General features: G+C 36.8%; 2 protein-coding genes across 2 annotated transcripts in view; one reads left to right on the plus strand and one right to left on the minus strand.

The window, feature by feature from the left end:
• LOC129954200 (death-associated protein kinase related) overlaps nucleotides 1–21,039 on the plus strand; it is a 173,251-nt gene that overhangs the window by 120,944 nt on the left and 31,268 nt on the right. Inside the window, exons 3-4 of the mRNA XM_056067943.1 lie at nucleotides 16,741–16,831; nucleotides 16,972–17,175. Of these exons, the coding sequence (XP_055923918.1) occupies nucleotides 16,741–16,831; nucleotides 16,972–17,175 (295 nt within the window). The remainder of the gene's footprint in view (nucleotides 1–16,740; nucleotides 16,832–16,971; nucleotides 17,176–21,039) is intronic.
• On the minus strand, nucleotides 12,016–12,582 carry LOC129954201 (general odorant-binding protein 56d-like). Its single transcript, XM_056067944.1, has 2 exons — nucleotides 12,445–12,582; nucleotides 12,016–12,388 (listed from the first exon to the last, which is right to left on the minus strand). The coding sequence occupies exons 1-2, from the start codon at nucleotides 12,490–12,492 to the stop codon at nucleotides 12,053–12,055; spliced, it is 384 nt and encodes a 127-aa protein (XP_055923919.1). The 5' UTR covers nucleotides 12,493–12,582; the 3' UTR covers nucleotides 12,016–12,052.

Consider the following 21,039-nt stretch of genomic DNA (forward strand, 5'->3'; position numbering starts at 1 on the left):
TAATCTCCATTTCGATTATTAAATATAAACTAAAAGAACCTCCTGTGGGATGGAGTTAACTCTTATACATTAAATTTTAAAATCCTAAATAAAAAAAAAGAGGCTGGAATGCGACCCACGCTGATAAAGTGATAACTTCCCATCCTGTTTGTTGATTTGAAGTCAATACCCTCTATTGTTCAAGTGATATGAGATCCGAACATCATTTTCACCAAATGTTCGTCCTGTTTTTTTGTAGATTTTATATTTTTATGAAAAAAACCGACTGTTGAAAATACACTGAATGTCGAAAATTATGTTTTCTGTGAGCTAAAATAAGTGTGAAACCAATATATTTAATTTTTGAAAATACATTTGAGTCGTACACAATTTTTACGAAGTTTAAGAAATGCTTTTTTAGGTTTTTATTTTTTGTTAAAAAAAAACTTTCAATTTGATTTCTCAAAAAAATTGACGGAATGTTCAAAACAAATTAGATTTAAGGCAATATCTCAAAGTTTTTCAAAGGTATTTAAGTCGAAAATCAATTTTTACCTACTTTTGTTAATTATTTTTTAGATTTTTATTTTTTTGTAAAAAACTGTCAATTCAATTTTTCTTAAAATGTTTATCAGTTTTCACAACAATATTTTTTTTAAATAAAATTAGTTTAAAGCTAATGTCTCAAAGTTTTGAAACGATATTTGAGTCGGCAACCAATTTTTACTAAATTTTATGCATTATTATCTGTATAACAAAATTTATTTGAAGTTGATAAAAAAACGTAGCGAACAAACGGACATACGAACGTTCGTACACACGCACGCACAGACATCTTTCTAAAAATCTTTTATTTTGAATCTAGGGACCTTGAAACGTCGAGAAATGTCAAAATGTTCAATTTGACAGATCGGACCCATTACAATTACAAGTTGAAAATAACAAAGAGTGTCGGAGATAAAACAGAGCCCTGTGGTACACCAGCATTTATTTTGTCGTTTTCAGACTTGAACATTACATTGAAAGTAATGACTAGTCTAATGAAGAAGTTCTTCATGAAAACCGAAAGAGCGCATTTTTGATAGGAGAGCTTGATAATAAACCCAAATAAATGTTTTGAAATAAGAAGTGCAATAATCTCCTTTGTGGACCTATTACTACGAAATCCATACTGTCACTCATTAAGAAGCTTTCGGTCTTCGAGATATTTCTTGAGCTGATAATTAATCAGCGTTTCGATGACCTTGGAAAGAAGGGACGTAAGTGCAATCGGTCAATAATTAGAGAGTGAGGAAGATTCGCTAGGCTGAATAAATGCAGTTTTCCATCTACTCGGAACGAGACCTAAGGTGTAGGACAGATGTAAAAGCTTACGAAGATTGGTCCCATAGAATCACTAACGCACTTGATGACAGGCGGAGTTATAAAACTCACTAGCAGCGTTTAATTGGAGGTGAACTGCCTAACAATGAGATAAGCTTTCTCTAAAGAGTTAAAGAATGGAGTGTCATTGACATCGAGCGTAGGGACCGAGGAAGAGGAATAATTCCTCACATTTTTTACAAATGACCAAAAATTTGGCCATAATTTTTGGTCATGTACAAATTTGGTCCGTCGAATAAGGGTGTTGCAGGCCTTCGTGGCTTGCTGAAACTTATTCCGGTTTTCCTCAGTTGGATTGTCTTTAATACAACGGAAACTTACTTTCTTGACCCTAATAACCTCTTTACAGCTCGGATCGGACCATGCGTTTTCCTTAGGTCTGATGCTTTTAACCCTATTCGTGATAAAAGTTCTCATTCCGAAGAGAATCAAACCCTTGATCATATGAGCGCTGGCATCAACGTCACTATTGAGGAAGCATTAGTGGCCAATTAAAGATCCTGAAGTAATTATTGAGACCGTTCTAGTTGGCTTTCTCGTATTGCCAAACAGTTCTCTTTGGAGTTTTTTCTTTAACTGGAGAGTTTTGACACGAGAAATTTGCTGATATGACATAATAGTCAAATGTGCCTAAAGGAGATAGAACACTAATTGTGCACTTATCCAATAAGCCAATAATTTGAGATTTTTGAGTTGTTGCTTGTGAATTAAGTCTCACACTTTCACCTACATAAGTAATATTCTCGTCTATAAGCACCGTATGAATAACTACTAGGATAGGTTAGGTTAGGTTAGCTTAACGTGGCTGCGGATTAAAATCCACACACTTAGGCCAAGAGAAAGGCCCATTGTGATACCACATGAATCTAGAGAATTACTTGTTACTAGTTGAACCATTTTGAGCTTTTTATAAAGCGAAGAAGATATTTGATATCCTTTTTAGCTAGTTCACTGGGATTATCAAAAGAGTAGTCCCCCAGATGAAGTTTGCGTCTGAGTGAAAGGGCAGGGCAAGTGCAGTGGGGACGAGAGATTGTTTCCTCTTCTTCTTCGTCCATACAGCTCCTGCAGAAGTCATTTGAGGCTACACCAAGTCGTATGGCGTGTCTGCCTATAAGACAGTGTCCCGTAAGGAAACCTATTAGGGAGCTAATATGAAGTCTGCTTTGAGATAACAAGTCTTTAGAGCACTTTAGGTCCAGTGAAGGCCATATGAGTTTTTTGGCTGCGCATGTTGGTAAATTGTGCCACCTACAGTTTGCTATCGCAAAAACTGTTTCTTTTAGCATAAGTTTACATGTAGCTATCGGTATACCTTTCTCCGCCCTTTCAGGTGAAATAGGCATGACGGTTCCATTTTTAGCGAGTTCATCGGCTCTACAATTACCTGTGAAGTCTCTGTGGCCCGGCACCCAACAGAGGTGAATGTTAAATTGCTGCGCCATCTCCATAAGAGACGATCGACAATCGAGGGCCGTTAGAGATTTGGTTGAGACACCGTCAAGGGGATTTGATAGCAGCCTGACTGTCAGAGGAGATGCGGATATCAGAAGTTGATATCACGTTTTCTCTTAGCCAGGAGAGAACTTCTTTGATCGCTAAAATTTCCGCTTGAAAGACGCTACAATGATTAGGGAGGCGGAATGAGATGCTTAGATTAAGCTTTTCTGAGTACACACCACTACCAACTCCCTCATTTGTCTTGGATCCATCTGTATAAAAATGAATACTTTTGTTATCCAGGAGTTTTTTGTCCTTCCATTAATCTCTGGATGGAATGGATTCCTGGAAGTTTTTTCCAAATAGGGGTTTAGGAATAGTGCAGTCTATGTACGTTGGTATAGAACCAAAGAGGTTCAAAATGATGGAGTGCCCCACATTGTTGTTGGTCAATTGAGATGAGGCGTCGAGTCTTATCGCTGAACTCTCTGCCACTTGTTTACTGAAGATGTCGAGGGGTGTCAGATGGAGGAGAGTGTCTAACGCTGCTGAGGGTGTTATTCTCAATGCCCCGCTTATGCAGAGACATGCAGTGCGTTGGACTCTGCTGAGTTTGTCGTAGTATGTGTTTTTCTACAGTGCAGTCCGCCATACTGCAACCCCTACATAATTATTGGTTGGATGACCGATGTGTATAGCCAGTAGGTTATGAGAGGTTAAAAACCCCATTTGCATCCTATGGCTTTCTTGCAAAGAAAAAGAGCTGCTGTAGCTTTTTTAACTCTTTCCTGTATATTAGATTTCCAACTTAATTTGTTGTCCAATATCAGACCGAGGTATTTGGCATCATTGGTAAAAATTAGTGGTATACCTTTTATTGAAGGCGGTACAATTACTGGGATCTTGTATTTCCGTGTGAATAGGACGAGGTCTGTTTTTTGAGGATTAATACTAAGTCCGCAGTGATCAGCCCATCTAGTGAGCATATTAAGTGCATTTTGGAGGAGGTCTCTCAGTGTATTAGGATGTTCCCCTGTGACGGCGTGAATAACTATTAAGACCATATTTTCCACTAGCATACCAGTCCCACGAACTTTTTGCACAAACTTGCGTACAGAAGGTTTGGTAATTCGCAAAGGAACTTTAAAACCCAATTAAAATTCAATTACAGATACAGCAATAAACAACAAAATAAAATAGCAAGTTCAGTTAGAATAATTGCAGGTATGTACATCTTCTAATTATTTATACAATATAAACTAATTACAAGAATACGAATATTATCAAAGCATCTTTAATAATAATAATAATATTACCATTACACTCTCTCCATCCGTACATCATACTCGAATACATATGAGATAAACCATAACTGAAATTCTAAAACCTGCAGTTCAATCGATTCTATACCCAAACATTATCCCTGCCATAATCCTTAAATTGAATGTTATATCCTTTGAAAATCTGAAATACTGGCATAATTGGAGTTATACCGTCAGACACTTTAATTAATAAATCATTGGAAACCAATTGCCACTACAATTTAATTTAAGTGTTGGCGTGTAGGTTGTCCCCGAAATGAGGAAGGCTTTTCAAAATTCATTTAGTATAGAACGTAGCTATAGTTATATAAAATATCTTTAATACCAAACACGGATTGTACCTATATATGAATTAATTTTCTTGCTGGCGTTCGTCGGTATCGGTATACTCGTATAACCTGGGCTAAATTAAATCGAAAGACATTCCGAACATTCCTGATGTCAGTCTCAATGGCACTTCAATTCAAAATTTAGTTACAACTTATAACCTCAATTAGAAGGTCTTCCGTTGCCATGGTACAGCCATTATAACCATTAACCTCGTCCAAAATATATATTCATCCAATATAAAAGGGGTATCGGTTTATATTAGGTGTAGTGTAGGGAACTATTAGAAAAGAGGTGTATGTGTATGGTATGCCCCTTTTTAGTGGTTTACCGGAATTTTCGGATTCACTGGTTTTCTCACCTTCGGAACCTTTTTAATCGAATCAAAATTGCTCAAAAGGCTTGTGATAGGGCATAGAACAGAGACGGGGTTCTTATTCAGCTCTCAAAGTTATTTTTCTGCGTTTTATTTCTTCAATATTCCCTGTTATTTTTGTATTCAATGAATTTGCTAAAGGGTTTGTATAAGATTGGAGAAGCCATTCAGATCGTATTTTTTTTATCAAATTCCATTAGCTTTTCGCCTGGGATTACCAGTGAATCCGTACATTTCTCTTTCGATAGATCTCCGAGTAGATTAAACTTCATTTTCTTGTTCCCTTCTTTTTCGTCTTCTTTTTATGCTTCCCGAAAAACCATTATACTATGCTTTGAAGAATAGAAACCAGGACAGTAACTACTATACAGTACATTCTCTCGTTAACGGTTTCAAAAATATTGGATTTCTTTAAATTAATATTTTTTTATTTTTACACATTCATCATGTACGTATTTTTTTAAAAAATATAAAAAGAATTGGAAATTTAATAGCTCACAAGAAACCAAGGTCAATATTTTAATAGTACTTTGTGTATATTTTATAATTTATAATTTATAAATATTGACCGTTTAATTTTCAGAGAAATTCCACCAATTACAATAATGCAAAATGGGAAGTTAAGGAGACAGTGAGAGCGAATCATGGTTATAACCATTGATTTCATGGGTTCAAGTTGTTAGCGCTGTCATTTTATACCTGCCAAACTTAGCTGTCATTTGCATTGTAATAAAGGGTGATTTTCTAGCTATTACCTTTTTGGAAACACTTGTTTAAAAAGCTGAAGCACTTTTCATGTTTTCTTTCACTGTCAAACATCTTAAAAAACTAAACAACTGCATGGAATTTTTGGGACCTGAAGAGGAAGTACTGGTTGTTGATGATTTTAATTCACCCAATCTCAATTGGATTAAAATTTGCGACAATAACTTCTGTTCCAATAAACGCATCATCTTCAAAAGAGCTTTTATTAACAAATGCTTTGTCTTTAAAGGGCTTAAGTCGTCCCAACAGCAACGTGAAGAAGATAGATAGATAGATAAATCGATTTTATTATTGCTTACAAAAATAATTTTGTAAAATTGTTAAGGCTTGGCTATGCCGATTTACTTCTGTTCGAAAATTAACAATGTTTATCTAATTGAAGTTTTTTTGTTTGAATTAGCATTAAGAATATAAATTAAATAAATTACTGTTTTTAAAGAATTCGTTTATAATTTGATTGCGATAAGACATTGCAGTTCGAAAACAATTAATTAGTTGATTTACGTTTCCTTCCCAGTTGAGGGGGGCGACTATTTCTTCAGGTGATTTCACATTGATGCGTCCGAATTTCTGCATATTTCACACAAAATTGGACACTTTTTTATGAAATGCATTACATCTTCTCTTACTCTTAAGTTACAAAGACTGCAGTAGATACTCCGATCCTCCCGATATGGTATACATATAAATAAGACTTATCATTTCTCCTCTCATTTCGAAAATTGCCGATATGAGCTCTTGTTTTTTTCTCGTTTCGAAAGTATGTACGTTCGCATAAATTGTGAATTTGAAATTGTAAAATTTGCAATTACATTCCAAAGGGCGCCGCCATCGTAGTATTTACCATTTTCATCGACTATTCTACAGTCCGTTTTACAGTAGGCAGCATGGTCTTCTAGGTTCTTTTACCACAGATTTTTCTTCTCAATTGTTTCCAATGCCAGAATTTTTGGGAGCCTTTCATCTGGCTTATTAATTTTGATATAATCAACATGACATTCAATAGTTTTGATGAAGAGCGGTTATAGTCCTGTCTAAATCGAAAGCATCTTTTAATGAAAAACCTCTGAAGTTTTTCGACCGTTTCAAACTTCTCCACTCCCCATACCTGTGCTGCATACATCATAATAGATTCCTCCATTGCAACAAAGACTTTATATTCAATACGTTGCGATATTGACTGGTTTGAGAAGCATTTCTTCCATGTTGCGGATATTGCACTTTTAAATTTAATCAACTTTTCTTTAAGGTGTGTAAACCCTAATATTTGTCTTGATTGGTTCTCTGTCATAGTGCCATTTCTCATTACTGGCTGTTCTGAACCATTCCGTGATATTCCGGATTTGCTCAAATTGACTTTCAGATTTCATAACTAACAATACACATTTAGTCGGTTAATCATCAACTGTAGGTTTTCGGGCGACTAAGCAAACAGTATGACGCCATCTGCAAAAAGCAAGGCTTTGATGAGTGTCCTCAATATTTCAATTTCACCTCGAAGAAAATCAATCAGGTCCTCTATGAACAAAGCGAAAAGATTTGGACTGAAATTGCATCCTTGCTTGACTCCCATCCTCGATTCGAAGCTCTCCTACTTTTTGGCGCCTTTCCATAACGCTGCCTTATTTTCCCCATAGATGCTTTCTACTCTACCTGTTCAAATTTGTCTGACATCAAATAATTGTAAAGCTTGAAGATTAGTGATCGGCGTTCAACGGTATCAAAAGCGGCCTTAAAATCGACAAAAAATATGTAGAGCTGCTGTTTTTGTTCAAAGAGGTTGCCGCTATGCTTTGTAGTGCAAAAATATCGTCGATAGTCGAGTAGCCACTTCTAAAACCTGCCTGAAATTCCCCAAGCAACTTATTATAATGAATCCAACGGGTCAAACTGTTATTTAATAATGTTGCGAATATAATAGGTGGCGTTGAGGGAGGATATCATACGGGAGTTGAATGGATAATCAATGTTGCCTTTCTTATGGGAAAAATTCAGGAATTTTTTAACTGTTCTGGTAGTATTCCAGTATTAAAATTGTATTGAAAGTCGATGTTAAATTTAAAGTTAGCCTTTCTGTTCAATATTTAAAGAATTCCAGTGGTATTCCATCAGGTCCTGAAGCTTTTCCGTCCTTCAATTTCACTAATACGGTTTTAACTTCATCATGAGTTATGATACTTTCCAAAATATCATTCAAGTCCGAAGGTTTATCATATTGGAGAGGAAGCGTGAGATTCGCTGGGTTCAAAAGTAACTTGAAGTGATTATGCAATACATCGATATTAAGTTTTAAACTGATTTTTGGTTTTGATCCATTTAATTCGTTGATCGCCATTCAGAATTCCCTGGAATCCTTGCAGTTTGTAAGTTAAAGAGTCTCGGTTTCATAAAACTTTCTTTTTTTTCCTTGCATATCTCTGCGTTCGCTACTATATTTATATAGTATAAATTCTTTTGAAGGAATGGCAGCTGAATTGTCTAAAAGCTTTTAACCATCCGAATAATTTTTGCGTGCTTTTTCGTAATCTATGCTGAACTATTTTTCTTTACTTTTAAGAAATTTTCCTTGGTATTTTCTTAATTCCGGGCATGAAAGTTTTATAATTTTTTCAATGATGCCTGTTGAAATTTGAGTCACCGTTGGAAGATTCCTTTCCAAGTTGCATCGATACTCGTGCGCTCTGTTTTCTTTCCAATTTAATTTTGGGGGCAGCTTTAAACCGTTAAATTGTCTGGCTCTTTGAAATTAGTTCGGAATTCAATTACTAAGGGAAAGTGATCAGAAAACGAGACACTTTTGATCATGAAATCTGAAATTATAGGAATCCAATTTCCTTTATTAGACAGTAGTAGAGCACTGAACAGTGTATGGAACCGTTTTGGAAAAACACTCGATCTGGTATTTTTCTCCGAAACCATATATTTTGAAGCAGTTGTGATTTCTTCTGCTGTCACGAAGATAGCCATCATTCTTCATTGGACATAGCACTAAATTTAAACATGGCTTCCCCTCATATTCTATCTTTTAACAACAAACAGAAATTTAACTTTAAAAGGTGGAATTTTGAAAACCTTTTCAACTAATTATGTACGATCAATTCGGATCATTTGCAGGATAGACGTTATGGTGTTAAATTTCGTAATGAGTTTTCAAGTGCTCATTTGCGGTGAATTCTGGTGTCCCTCAAGGTAGCCATCTTGGTCCTATTCTTTTTGTATTATTTATAAATGATTTGGTTTTGATCATACAAAATTCGTCTGTCGAAACAAATGCTGAAGAACAAATCAAAGGAAGTACATGCAATTTTGTTTTATTGTTGGAACTATAAATGGACAAATTTCATCACCATTAGTTCTTGGTAGTTCAATCTTTAGTTAATCATCACTTAATTCTTAAAATAACTGAACCTAAGTTAATCATTGAAGTACATGACTGAGAGGTTTTACTGTATATAGTAAGTGCTTGTACTTTTTGGGGTAGCTTACTTTATTTGGAAAAGCAACCCAGCACCAGCACCAGTTCTAGCAAATAACTATATGAGTATAAAGATATTCTCTCGGAAAAAGCTTCATTTATATTTAATTGTGGTTTAATGGAAAAGGGGGACCAAGTGATATTCTCTGCACACAGTTGTACACCTTTCCGCAGTATTTCCACTGATTTAGCACTGTTTTAGACTTGAGTATCTGATGTGGGGTTTCTGTTCTGGATGCAAGTGTGGAATAATTTCACACTTTGTGCGCGAAAAAGCACTTCAAATTATAATAAGTAGAATAAGAAGAAGAAGAAGAAGTACCTACCAGATTGGAGGGTTTAATTAGAATGCTAAAGTGGTAGAACACACATTTTAATGTGTGTTCTTAGTGGTTATAAACTCTTACCCTCCTATTGTGTGACTCAATTAGAACTTTTATGTTGAATGTAACCAACAAAAATGCAAGTTGCAATTGCAGAAGCACACCTAATACAAAGTGGTACACTTTCTGCAAAGTAGATATATATATGCGCCAAATGGCATATCTTATGCGGTTCGGTGCGATTGCTAATTGGGAAACTTTTATGTGGAATCTTTCTAGATTTCTAAGTTGTAATTATGTATGTGTAGGTTCTCCCTAAGGAACGTCTTCAGATATTTATGCATGTGTTATATAATTGTAAAATAAAAATCTATGAATCTTAAGTCTTCGAACTTACTTAATGAATTGGAATTTGAGTTTGAACTAAAAAGATTCATTGGAAATTTAGTACGAAGTCAATTAATGCTTACATTTCTAGTACTTAAATAGTGCAATGAAGTCGATGGTCTTAAGAAGATTCAGTATGGGAGAATCAGACAATAAAATAAGTATTTAACCTCCTTGTGACATATGTACAGTAAGCCGAAAACCTTACTTACTTACTTAAGGTGGCACTACAGTCCCGTGTGAACTAGGGCCTCAACCAACAAACTTCTCCATCTAGCTCGGTCAATAGCTAGATGTCTCCAGTTTCGCACTCTAAGTTGGGTGAGGTAACCTTCCATTGTTTATATTGTTTTCCATGCGCTCTACGTGACCCAGCCATCTAAGTCGTTGGGCTTGTACTTTTCTGGCTAAGTCTACCTCGCTGTACAACAAGTGCAGCTCGTCGCATACAGAACAGTAGATCAGATTTTAGTCATAGTCCATGCTTCTGCACCGTATATCAGAACCGGGATCATGAGAGTCTTATATAGCGACATTTTGGTCCCTCGAGACAGGGATTTGCTTCTCAATAAATTTTTTAGCCCAAGAAAACAGCGATTATCAAGAGATATTCTTTGTTTGCTCTCAGCTGGTGTTGTTTTCTGCGTCGATAGCAGAGCCTAGGTAGACGAAGTTCTTAACTACCTCAAAGTTACGTCAGTCAATGGTGACGTTTTGACCAAGACGTCGATGTTGTAAGTCCTTTCTTGACGACATTATATTCTTTGTTTTGCCAACATTAACCGTTAAACCCACTTTTGCCGCCCCTGCCTTAATACTCACAAAAGCCCCATTGACATCACGCTGAGTTCTTCTGATTATGTCAATATCATCAGAATATGCTAGTAATTGGACATACTTTTGAAAGATAGTGCCTCTAGTGTTGACGAGTGAGCTCTGCACTATTCTTTCGCTTCTCTTAAACCTTTATTGACATCGAAAGGTTCTGTTAAGTTTTTTCATCCTGCACAAACGAAGGAGTTTCGCAGAGATGCCAAAACGAGACATGGCTTTATACAGCTTGTTCCTGTAGATGCTGTCATATGCTGTCATATGCGGCCTTGAATTCGATGAAAAGATGGTGGGTGTCGATTTGGTGTATTTGTTTTTTTTCTAGGATCTGCCGTTATGTGAATATTTGATCGATTCTGGACTTTCCTGGTCTAAAACCACACTGCCTATCAGCTTGTTGACGATGGGCCTTAGACTTTCACAAATTAAGGCAGAGAAGACTTTTAAGCGTTGTTTTTTTCAGAATCAGGCAAACAATACTGAGGTTCCATTCATCGGGAATGCTGGTGCATGCTCCTAACCAAATTATCTCCAGCTGCTTTAAAGAGCTCCGAATTCAAGCCATCCGCTTCAGCGGCTTTATTAGACTTCAGCTTAGATATAGCAATCTTTACTTCGTTTAAGCCGGGAGGACGGGGTTTTTGGCTTTCGTCGTCTAAGTTGAATGGACCATCCTGCCTGACAGCGGAATTCGGTTCGTCATCGCCGCTATACAGTCTACAGAAATGGTCCTTCCTTATCTTCAACATTGACTGCGGTTCCACTATGATGTTTCCACTTTCGTCTTTGAAGCCTTCGGTTCTAGGTTCTGTTCATAAGACTTTCGAACTTCATTCCTGTTTTTGAACCTCTCAACATCTTCTACGGCACGCTTCTCATGCTCTCTCTTTTTCCTTCTGAGAAGTTGGTGTTCCTCTCGTCTCTTCTGCTCATAGAGCTCATGAGCAGCTCTCGTCCTTCTATGCAGCCCCGCATTGCGTGCCTGTTGTTTGGCTGCATTTGCCTGCCAACATTCCTCATCAAACCAGGGGTTCCTTGGTGGTGGCTGCTTGGACATCAGAGGCGGCTTTTCTGATTGCATCTTGGCAATATTGCCACTGGTTTTCGATACATTGTGTTTACGGCAAAGAACTTCGATAGAGGTTACTTGTAACTCGGTCGGAGGAAGATTTGACTATCTCTTGCGTTTGTAGCCGTTTGACGTTATACCTTCTCCCAGCAGCAAGCCGAAAACCTTAGTTTCGATAAAATCTTATATTTGCAAAAACCACTTCTTCGAAATTTTCTTCTTTCTATAGCTCAAGAGTTTCAAACACGTTAATAAAAATTATCAAAAATAAAACTTGCTAACTAACAGAAATAAATCAAGCTACTTCAGAACTGACAGAAATAAACCAAGCTACAAAGTTTATGTTTTTAGCCCTTTGCGACTTGTGCACGTGATTTATTGATTTATATATTTTTTATGGTAGTCATCCAAACAACTAAAAACTTGATATCCACATTCACAACGCTCATTGCCTTGAACACTATCCTTACACTCATCTAAAGCCACGATCATAGCAAATTTTCGTTCCATGGTCCAGTTTTGCTTAACTTCTTCATACCTCAAATTACAACCATCAAGTAAATTCATAGATTCCACAATACATGTTGCAAAACATTTCAGCTTTGGAGCAATATCATTTGAAGTTCTTTGATTAAAAAGCTTTTCTGCCTCTTCTTCCGTAAGGCCCTCGTTTTCTAAACATATCTTTACTGGTGATGAATTTCCGAAGACCTTTATAAGAAGTTATTTAATTTAATTAAAATGTTTCTAAAAGTTATTGTATTTACCTGAAACACAAAAATAACTAAAATGAATCCAAATAATTTAATGACCATATTTCCAGTCCACTACGAATATGTTAAAAGCTTAAGCAACTTTGAAATAGAAATGAAATTATATTGGAGCAGTTTAAGCTAATATACAACTCTTACAATGGAAAGCCGCTATAGAAATAATAATTGATCAGTTTTTTGTACTTTTAAAAATTAAAATACAATTTTAATGACCTTTTTTCTAAGCAGGAACGCGACAGTGAGCTTAAGCGGAAACTATTTGTTTGAACTGACATTTTTGATGGCAAATTGTTTGTTTTTGTTTGTATAGTTTATTTTTAAAAGAGGTGCAGGAATTGTTAATTGTTAACTGACTAAAAAGAACAATTTTATACACTGAGAAAAAAAAAATATAGTCGTATTTGAAATTGTTTAGTAAATTCTTCAAACTAATCTAAATATGACTCTTGAAGCACCACCAAAAATGAAACCCTACATTACCAATAACTATTGAAAGTCATAGATTTCTAGTAAGAGCTTATATTTTTCTATAAAAACTTGGTGTTTTTAAGAGATATTGAAGGTTTATTTTATTGCAAAGAGGAATGTGGTTAACAATTCATTAAATAAAAGGGTGATTTTGTAGCTATAATCTTTTTGGCAACACTGGTTTAAACAGCTGACGCACGTTTTGTTTCACTGTTAAACTTTTTCAGTTTGGTCTATAATTTAACCATGAATCGTCTTACAAACGAACAACGCTTGCAAATTATTGAATTTTATTATCAAAATGCGTGCTCCGTTAAGAAAGTTCATTACACGCTTCTTCTTTTATAGTCAGTTTAATCGACCCACTGAAGCGGCTTTTCGGTATTGTGACTAAATTTCGAGCAAAATTTACATTGTTGGACATTAAACCACCAACACGCTCACGTAGAGTGCGGACTGAAGAAAATATCGCAGCTGTTGCGCCAAGTGGTAATGATTACCATCAATTATCGATTGGTCGCCGTGGAAACAACGTGGAAAATTTTTCGAGAAGGATTTAGCTGTGATGCTTTTCAAAATACAGCTGGTGCAAGAATTTTAGCCGAACGACTGCAATATTTGTGATGAATGGGCTCTTGGAAAGTTGGCCGAAGATCCGCTTTTTTACCGAAAAATTGTGTTCAGCGAAGAAGCTCATTTTTGTCTCAATGTGTATGTAAATAAGCAGACTTGTCGATTTTGGAGTAAATATCAGCCAGAAGCATTGCAAGAGCTATCATTGGACCGTACTACTGAAAAGATGATGCGAATCGTAACGTAACTGTGAATGGTGAGTGCCACCGTGAGATAATATCCAACTTTGTTTTGCCCAAAATGCAAGAGCTTGACTTGCATGACATGTGGTTTCAACAAGACGATGTCACATGCTACATAGCACGCGCAACAATGGACTTATTGGGAGGAAATTCGGTGAACATTTTATTTCACGTTCAGGACAGGTCAATTGCCCGCCTATATCGTGCGATTTAATAACTTTAGTCTATTTTTTGTGGGGCTATGTAAAAGCTCATGTCTATACAGACAATCCCGCTTCAATTGAAGCATTGGAAGACAACATTGAATCATTCGTTAGATATCGGCCGAAATGTTGGAAAGAGTATGCAAAAATTGGACGTAGCTGATGGACCATTTGAGGTGTAGTCAAGGTCAACATTTGCATGAAATAATTTTCAAACATTTTCAACAATTATGTATATTTACCGTACTATCGATTCAAATAAAGATTTCATGAATTTTTTAAAATTGTATGTGTGTTTTTTTTTTTAACTTTGCTATAGCTTTTAAAAAATCACCCTTTATTAGCAAAATATCCGCCCAATTTAAACATCACCATCATAAGCTCTTGGCGGTGGATGCTATCATAAGCAGCTTTAAAGTCGATGAAAAGATGATGGGTTCCGACTTGAAATTCGTTGGCGTTTTCCAGGGTCTGCCTCAGTTTGAATATTTGGCCTATCGTTGTTCTGCCTGGCCTAAAGCCACACTCGTACGTGCCGATATCTGTGTTGCAGAAAGGTTTAAGACGCTCCCACAGTACGTTGGATAGGATTTTGTATGAAACATCAAGGCAGGGATATGCCACAGTAGTTTTTGCATAACATCGGGTCGCCTTTTTTGTAGATGGGCAAATGGAGCTTATCGACCAGTCAGTGGCTATGCATTCTTCTGCCCACACTTTGCTGATGACCTGATTCATTCGGTTTATCAAAACACTTCCTCCATGTTTAAAGAGTTCAGCGGGTATGCCATCCGACCCGGCGGACTTGTTATTTTTTAGCTTTTGGATGGGTCTTTCTACCTCTTCTCTGCTGGGGGCTGGGACTGGGTTTTCACTGTTTCGAAGAGCTTTAGTCCCGGTTCTGAAACCAGAAGTTTATTGCTTCGACATTTTAAAGAAACGTCTGGTGTTGTTCTTGCCCGAGACTCCTCTAGATCTTTGAGCTGAGAAACTGCGGATTCTCTTTTCTTCCTTCGCAGGTTCTTTTTCTTATTTCTCCTTATCGTGCGGTACAATTCCATCTACACACGTTCATTTTCCGTCTCTCTTTTCAATATCACGTACTCATCATCATACCACGGGTTCTTTTTCGTGGGTGGCTGGTAACCTATGGTGGTCTCAGTTACATTTTTTTATTATTTCGCGATATTGGTTCCCCAATGTGTTGACGTCTGTAGTATTTGGGAGGACGGCGGCGGCGGAGAGTCGCTCGCTCAGGCGCTCACAGCTCACTGTAGTCTCTGGCATTCTTTAATGTGCTAAGGCAACCGATGTTGAACTTCTTTCTTTGGGCAGCACGTGTTTTTTTGTCGTTTGATATTCGAGCTCTAAACTTAGCCACTATCAGAAAGTGGATAGAGTCGACATTTGCTCCTCGGAAAGTGCGCACTTTCAGGATTTTGGATGCGTGACTTACTCCGATTAGCACATGGTAGATTTGGTTGGTGGTTCGACCATCCGGAGATCGCCAGGTTGCTGTGTAGATCTTCCGTCTTGGAAACCTAGTGCTACTTATCACCGTATTACGAGCTGCAGCAACGTCGATTAATCGGAAGCCGTTATCTGTTGTTTCTTCGTGGAGGCTGTGCTTTCCAACTAATCCACCAAAGATGTTTTCCTTAATGATTTTTGTATTGAAGTATCCGAGTACGATTTTGACGTCATACTCTGAACAGGCTCCGTAGGCTCTATCCAGGAGGTCGTAGAAATCCTTCTTGATAGGCTCCTCAACATCATCGGTAGGGGCGTGTGCACATATTATACTGATGTTCTGTAATGTGGCCTTGATGCGGATCACAGCCAGGCGAAAACTTATTGGATTGAAATCCATGACTTTCGATCTAAGCCGATTTCCCACGACGAATCCGCATCCAAATATATGCAATCTTTGATGACAGCAATAATAAATGTCGCAATTCTTTCTCTTCATTGTCCCTGATCCTATGCATCGTATTTCCTGGATAGCAGTAATATCTGGTTACCATAAGGGGGGGTTCATTATCCGAGGCTGGTATCTCTCTTATAACTTTCAAGTTTTTCACTGTGGAGGGGTTGTTAGCCCTCGCACTAGCCTCCAAATTTGTTGGGTCGTTGATAAGGCCCAAGACATAAGAGGAGGAAAAGTAAGCACTTGGTGTGTAGGAAAAGTTGCAGCATAAGCCCCAGATCCTGCAACACCCCACCACCTGCATAAATAATAAAACGAAACCTCTTACTGAAAAGACCTTAACATAAATTATTAGGAACTGTGTTTTCCGATGCCGGCTTTTAAACCAAAATCATGATTAAAGTCACAAGCTTTAATTAAACTCTGATTACTTGACCTTAAAAACTTGAATCATAAGCCAAAATTTCAAATAAAAAATTTCGCAAGCCTATTAAATGGTAATTTTCTTGAGTTCCTTTTTTTCTTAAAAGTTTTATCATATTTCAAATATTTTTTTATAATAAAATTTGTTTCTTATTCAAATATTTGAGATTTATTATCTATAAAACGTTGCAATGAGTAAAAGAATAAAATTGAATTAGATTCGATATCCCTCCCCTCGATCTTGAGATGTAAAGGTCGGCTGCTGACACATTTACATAAGTCGTTTAGCAAAAGACGATTTTCCCTATTTTAAAAAAAACAAATAATTTTCCTTAAAAGTACTCTTCTGTTGTATTAAAGAGTGATTCAGTTTTGATGTTTCTCAATTCAAGAACATTTAAACTATTTTAACTTTTATTGCAATTTCTAAATTTGCCTCTTTTTTATTTTACAGTCCTTGAACCTGCCTTTCCACCACGTGATGTTACAATTAAACGAGGTGTAGACGCCAATGGAATTTACGACATGCTCAGTGAAGTTGGCAGGTAAGTTTATTTTGAGTACCGAAGCTAAAAAAGTCCATCCCAAAAAATAAAAACAAACCAAAATTCATCTGATATTTAAAAGCTATAAAAACGAACACTAAATGTTTTTGAATTTCTCAATTTTGTTTTCGTTCCTACAGGGGGAAATTTGGCACAGTCTATCGTTGCAGTGAAAAGGCCAGCGGCTTGAAATTGGCGGCAAAATTTGTACCTATCCCGAAACGTGAGGACCGCCGGAATGTGGAGCGTGAAGTGGAAATAATGAACTCGCTACAACACCATCTCATCATACAGTTGTATGCTGCGTACGAATATCAGAAAATGATGTGTGTCGTCCTGGAATTGTAAGGATATTCATATGTAAAAGAAAATAGTTTAACACACCGTTAGAAAAGCGAAATGAACAAAAAGAAAAAGAAAAAGATTCGAATAGAAAAACAGGCACAAAACTTTTCCACATTTCCCTTGAAGCACATGTTGCATGAACAAAAGTTGCCAACCAAAAAAAAAGAAGCTATAGGAGAAAGTTTATTCATTCTATACTATATACAGGAGTATTCGAGTAAAACGAGGGTATAACGAAGTTGGGAACCTTTTAAGAACATTTTTGTTTTTTTTTTTGGACTCATTCAAAAGTTCTTTCTAGCACAGAGTTTTGTTGGACATTTACAAAGGTCTGTCTCTGTATTCCGTGTTTTTTGTACCCTCGCCTTTTGTTTCCACACGTATGTAGCTTGCTACAAACTAAGTCGTAAAAGGGGTGCAAAACAGGGTTAGAACTTTGTCAGACTATGTTTTAGAAGCATAGTATTCAATGGAGTGCAAAGTTTAGATTAATTTAAAGTAGATAGCAATGTTTTTTGGGTAGATACATTTAATTAAGATCCAAATATAGTTTGAGGAGGACACTTCTCCTTATCTGGTTTTCGTGCAATATTTGCAATACAAATGAATAGTTGAGGTAACAAAATAATTAAGAAACAAAAAAGATGACTTGTCAGGTAAGACGGTATTTCTTTTTTGTAGCACGAATTGCTGAAACGCTGTATCAAAATAGAATGCAAGAACTAGAGCAGTTTGGTTTTGTCGCTTTAATTTTTTTTTTTGTGCTATTAACTTTTTTTTTATAATTTTTAAGACCGTTTCGCACATAAGTAGTAGTAGAAGTTGTAGTTGCTAGAAGTTGTAGTTGCTAGAAGTTGTAGATTGTAGAAAGTTTTGAAAACTATACAAACTGTAAAATAAATTCACAATTATACAAAATAACGATCATAATATTTAACTCATGTTTGAAATACCTTAGAAGTGCAATAAATGTCAAAGACTCATTCCTAGGTAATATTTCTTCAAATCGATATAAAATGGGAGGGTTGATAGAACAGATATATATACTTTTTAACTTTTTTTTAAAAACTTTCCTACTTTAAACTCTAACAGCCAAGTTAATAAACGTGGAATAGCGAAGGATTAGGTCTTATTCCATGGACTACATTCAAAATGTTATGAATAAAACTAAATTCCTACTAAGGCACGTTTTATAAGTTAAACCAACGAAAAAGGTGGCTGCAAGATCTCAAAACACTCTTAAAAATTGTATTGTCTTTTAATTTATACCTAGAGATTTATTATGCTATTTTATTTAACTTTCATAAAGTTATGATGTCTTCGCTTCACTTAAGTATTTTTCTAGAAACACACATGTTAAAATTTCAACAGGAATCTTTCAAAATTCCATGTATATATTTTATATTTACTGAGTTTGGATTTAGGTTAGGTTATAGTAGCTGTCCAAGATGGAAACGGACACACTTAGGCCAGTTTAATGGCCCATTGTGATACCACATGAATCTTGAGGCTTCCTCCTAAGCTCAATGGAACCAGCTTGAGTCCCTTACGAAACGTAAGAGGCTGATTATACCGATATGATTTAGATCGTTTAGATCGTTAAAGAAGAATTCTCCTAGGTAATTCTTGCGTTTTCGAACTAGAGCAGGGCATGTGCAGAGAAAATGAAGAACCGTTTCTTCCTCTTCCTCGTCCATACAGCTTCTGCAAAAGTCATTTGAGAATACGGCTAGTCTCGTGGCGTGCTTTCCTATTAGACAGTGTCCGGTTATGACACTTATTATCGAGCTGATATGCAATCTGCTTAGAGAGAGCAAGCACCTTGAACGTTTTAAATCCAGTGTTGGCCAGATGTTTTTTGTGGCTTGACACGTGGTGATGTTGGTCCACCTGGTGCCTGCCCTCGTCGCAGCGTCTTGAATTAGCAACAGCTTACAAGTAGCGATTGGTATGCCAGTACTTGCCAAACGTGGTAGGATGGGCTGTACTGTACCGTTCCTGGCGATTTCATCTGCCTTACAGTTACCTGGAATGTCTCTATGGCCCGGCACCCGGTTTGATAAATATGTCAAGAGGTTTTAGGTAGAGTAAGGTGTCCGCTTATACATAGGCAAGCTAAATGTTGGACTTTATTTTGTTTATTCTTGTTTATACCTTTCTCTAAAGCAGTCCACCTACTGCCACACCGTACGTTAAAATCGATCTGATTACCGATGTGTATAGCCCATTTATTATCAATAGCTTTTTTGCAAGAAAAGAGAGCTACAGTAGCTTTTTTGACTCTTTCCTGTAAGTTGAGTTTCCAATTTAGTTTTTTGTCGAAGACAAGACCTAGGTATTTAGCCCGTCTGAGAATTTTAATTGGATTTCTTTAATGTAAGGAGGGTTGACAAATGGAATTTTGTATCTCCACGAAAATAAGACCAGATCGGTTTTGTGTGGGTTAACACGCAGTCCACACCGATCAGCCCAAAGTATTAGTCTGTCTAAGGCATTTTGTAAGAGTTCTTTTAGGATATTAAGATGCTTTCCTGAAACTGCTATAGCAACGTCGTCCTCATAGGCTATCACTCTGAAACCCTCCGTTTGGATTTAGAGTTAAGATAAGTTGCAGTCACTCCAAAATAATAGTAAGTTCCTCGCCGAATTTTACCGATCCTTTTACTTAACATTTTAATGACGTTAGAAGGATTAACAAACAAAATAAAACTTTAAAGGGTTTTTGAAGAAGAGGTTTTACTTTGAATAACCCGCTATTTAGGCAAATATGCACTTTTGAAGCTGTCATCTTTTGACATTATTTGAAAAGTAAAAATTCAACTTGTTAAAATTCGCCTACACTTAAATAGGTGAGCAAAATTTAAGCGTTGGGACAAGTTAAAGAATTGAAGAATAGATACCGAATGCCTCGTTCAAGAACAACTGAAAACAACTGTAGAGAATGTAGTTTTGACGCAAACCCACGTTTATCGATTTCTCGTTTACCTATAAATTTATGCATTACTTAGGTCCTCAGACCTTTTAAGTCCGTTGGGAATCCCTTAAAAAGCATAGGGCCTCTACTTCGCCTAAGCGCCATGGTGTACGGTTTCCGGAGATGTGTTTCAGCTGTACTGAGCCATGTGCTTCTCGGTCGTCCAGCTCTTTTTTCTACTTGTGTGAACGGATTGCTTGGCCTGCAATGCAGTCGTTACCTTTTAGAAGCGTATGTCCAATCCATTGCAACTTACGTCTTCGTATTATAGGTTCTATATGTTAATGACATGTCCTTCTATGAAGGACCTCATTTAAAATATGGTTGAGCCAGAAAATAATTAGGATGTTACGAAGACATCTATTTACGAAGGTTTGCAGCTTTCTCGTAATGGCTTAAGTAACCTTCTAGATGCATAAAGAAGCACAGATTCAAGATTTGTGCGGAACAGTCGTGGCTATGTTCCTAAGCTGATAGAGTTATTCCTCCAAATTTTTGACAGCATACCGAATCCCGCTTTTGCTTTGCTGATGCTGCAGATGACGTCTTGTTCGGTTCCACCTTCGATGGAAACGATGCTTATAAGGTATTGAAAACTCTCCACTTTTTCCACCGGTTGCGAGAAATTATTTAATTGAGAGGATGGCCGGGTTCCGATGCTAATCATTTTTGTTTTGCCGGAATTAATTTCCAGCACCGCAATTTCTGCTTCTCTATCCAAACTTGACGTCATTTGATGCCCTGTCTGACTCCGCTACGGATTTCAAAATCATCTGACAACCTACCATCGTGCAGAGTGTGATACTTGGATCCGTCATATGCTGCTTTAATAATTGCAATTAGTTTTTCCTCCTCAAAGCTGACAAGACATACTCCCTGTGATCGATAT

Source organism: Eupeodes corollae, chromosome 1, assembly GCF_945859685.1.
Source record: "Eupeodes corollae chromosome 1, idEupCoro1.1, whole genome shotgun sequence".
NCBI lineage: Eukaryota > Metazoa > Arthropoda > Insecta > Diptera > Syrphidae > Eupeodes > Eupeodes corollae.

Coding starts and splice junctions, on each gene's coding strand:
- LOC129954201 (XM_056067944.1), bottom strand. CDS start 12,492: ATGGTCATTAAATTATTTGGATTCATTTTAGTTATTTTTGTGTTTCAG. Junction 12,389..12,444: donor TAGTTATTTTTGTGTTTCAG/GTAAATACAATA, acceptor CTTCTTATAAAG/GTCTTCGGAAATTCATCACC.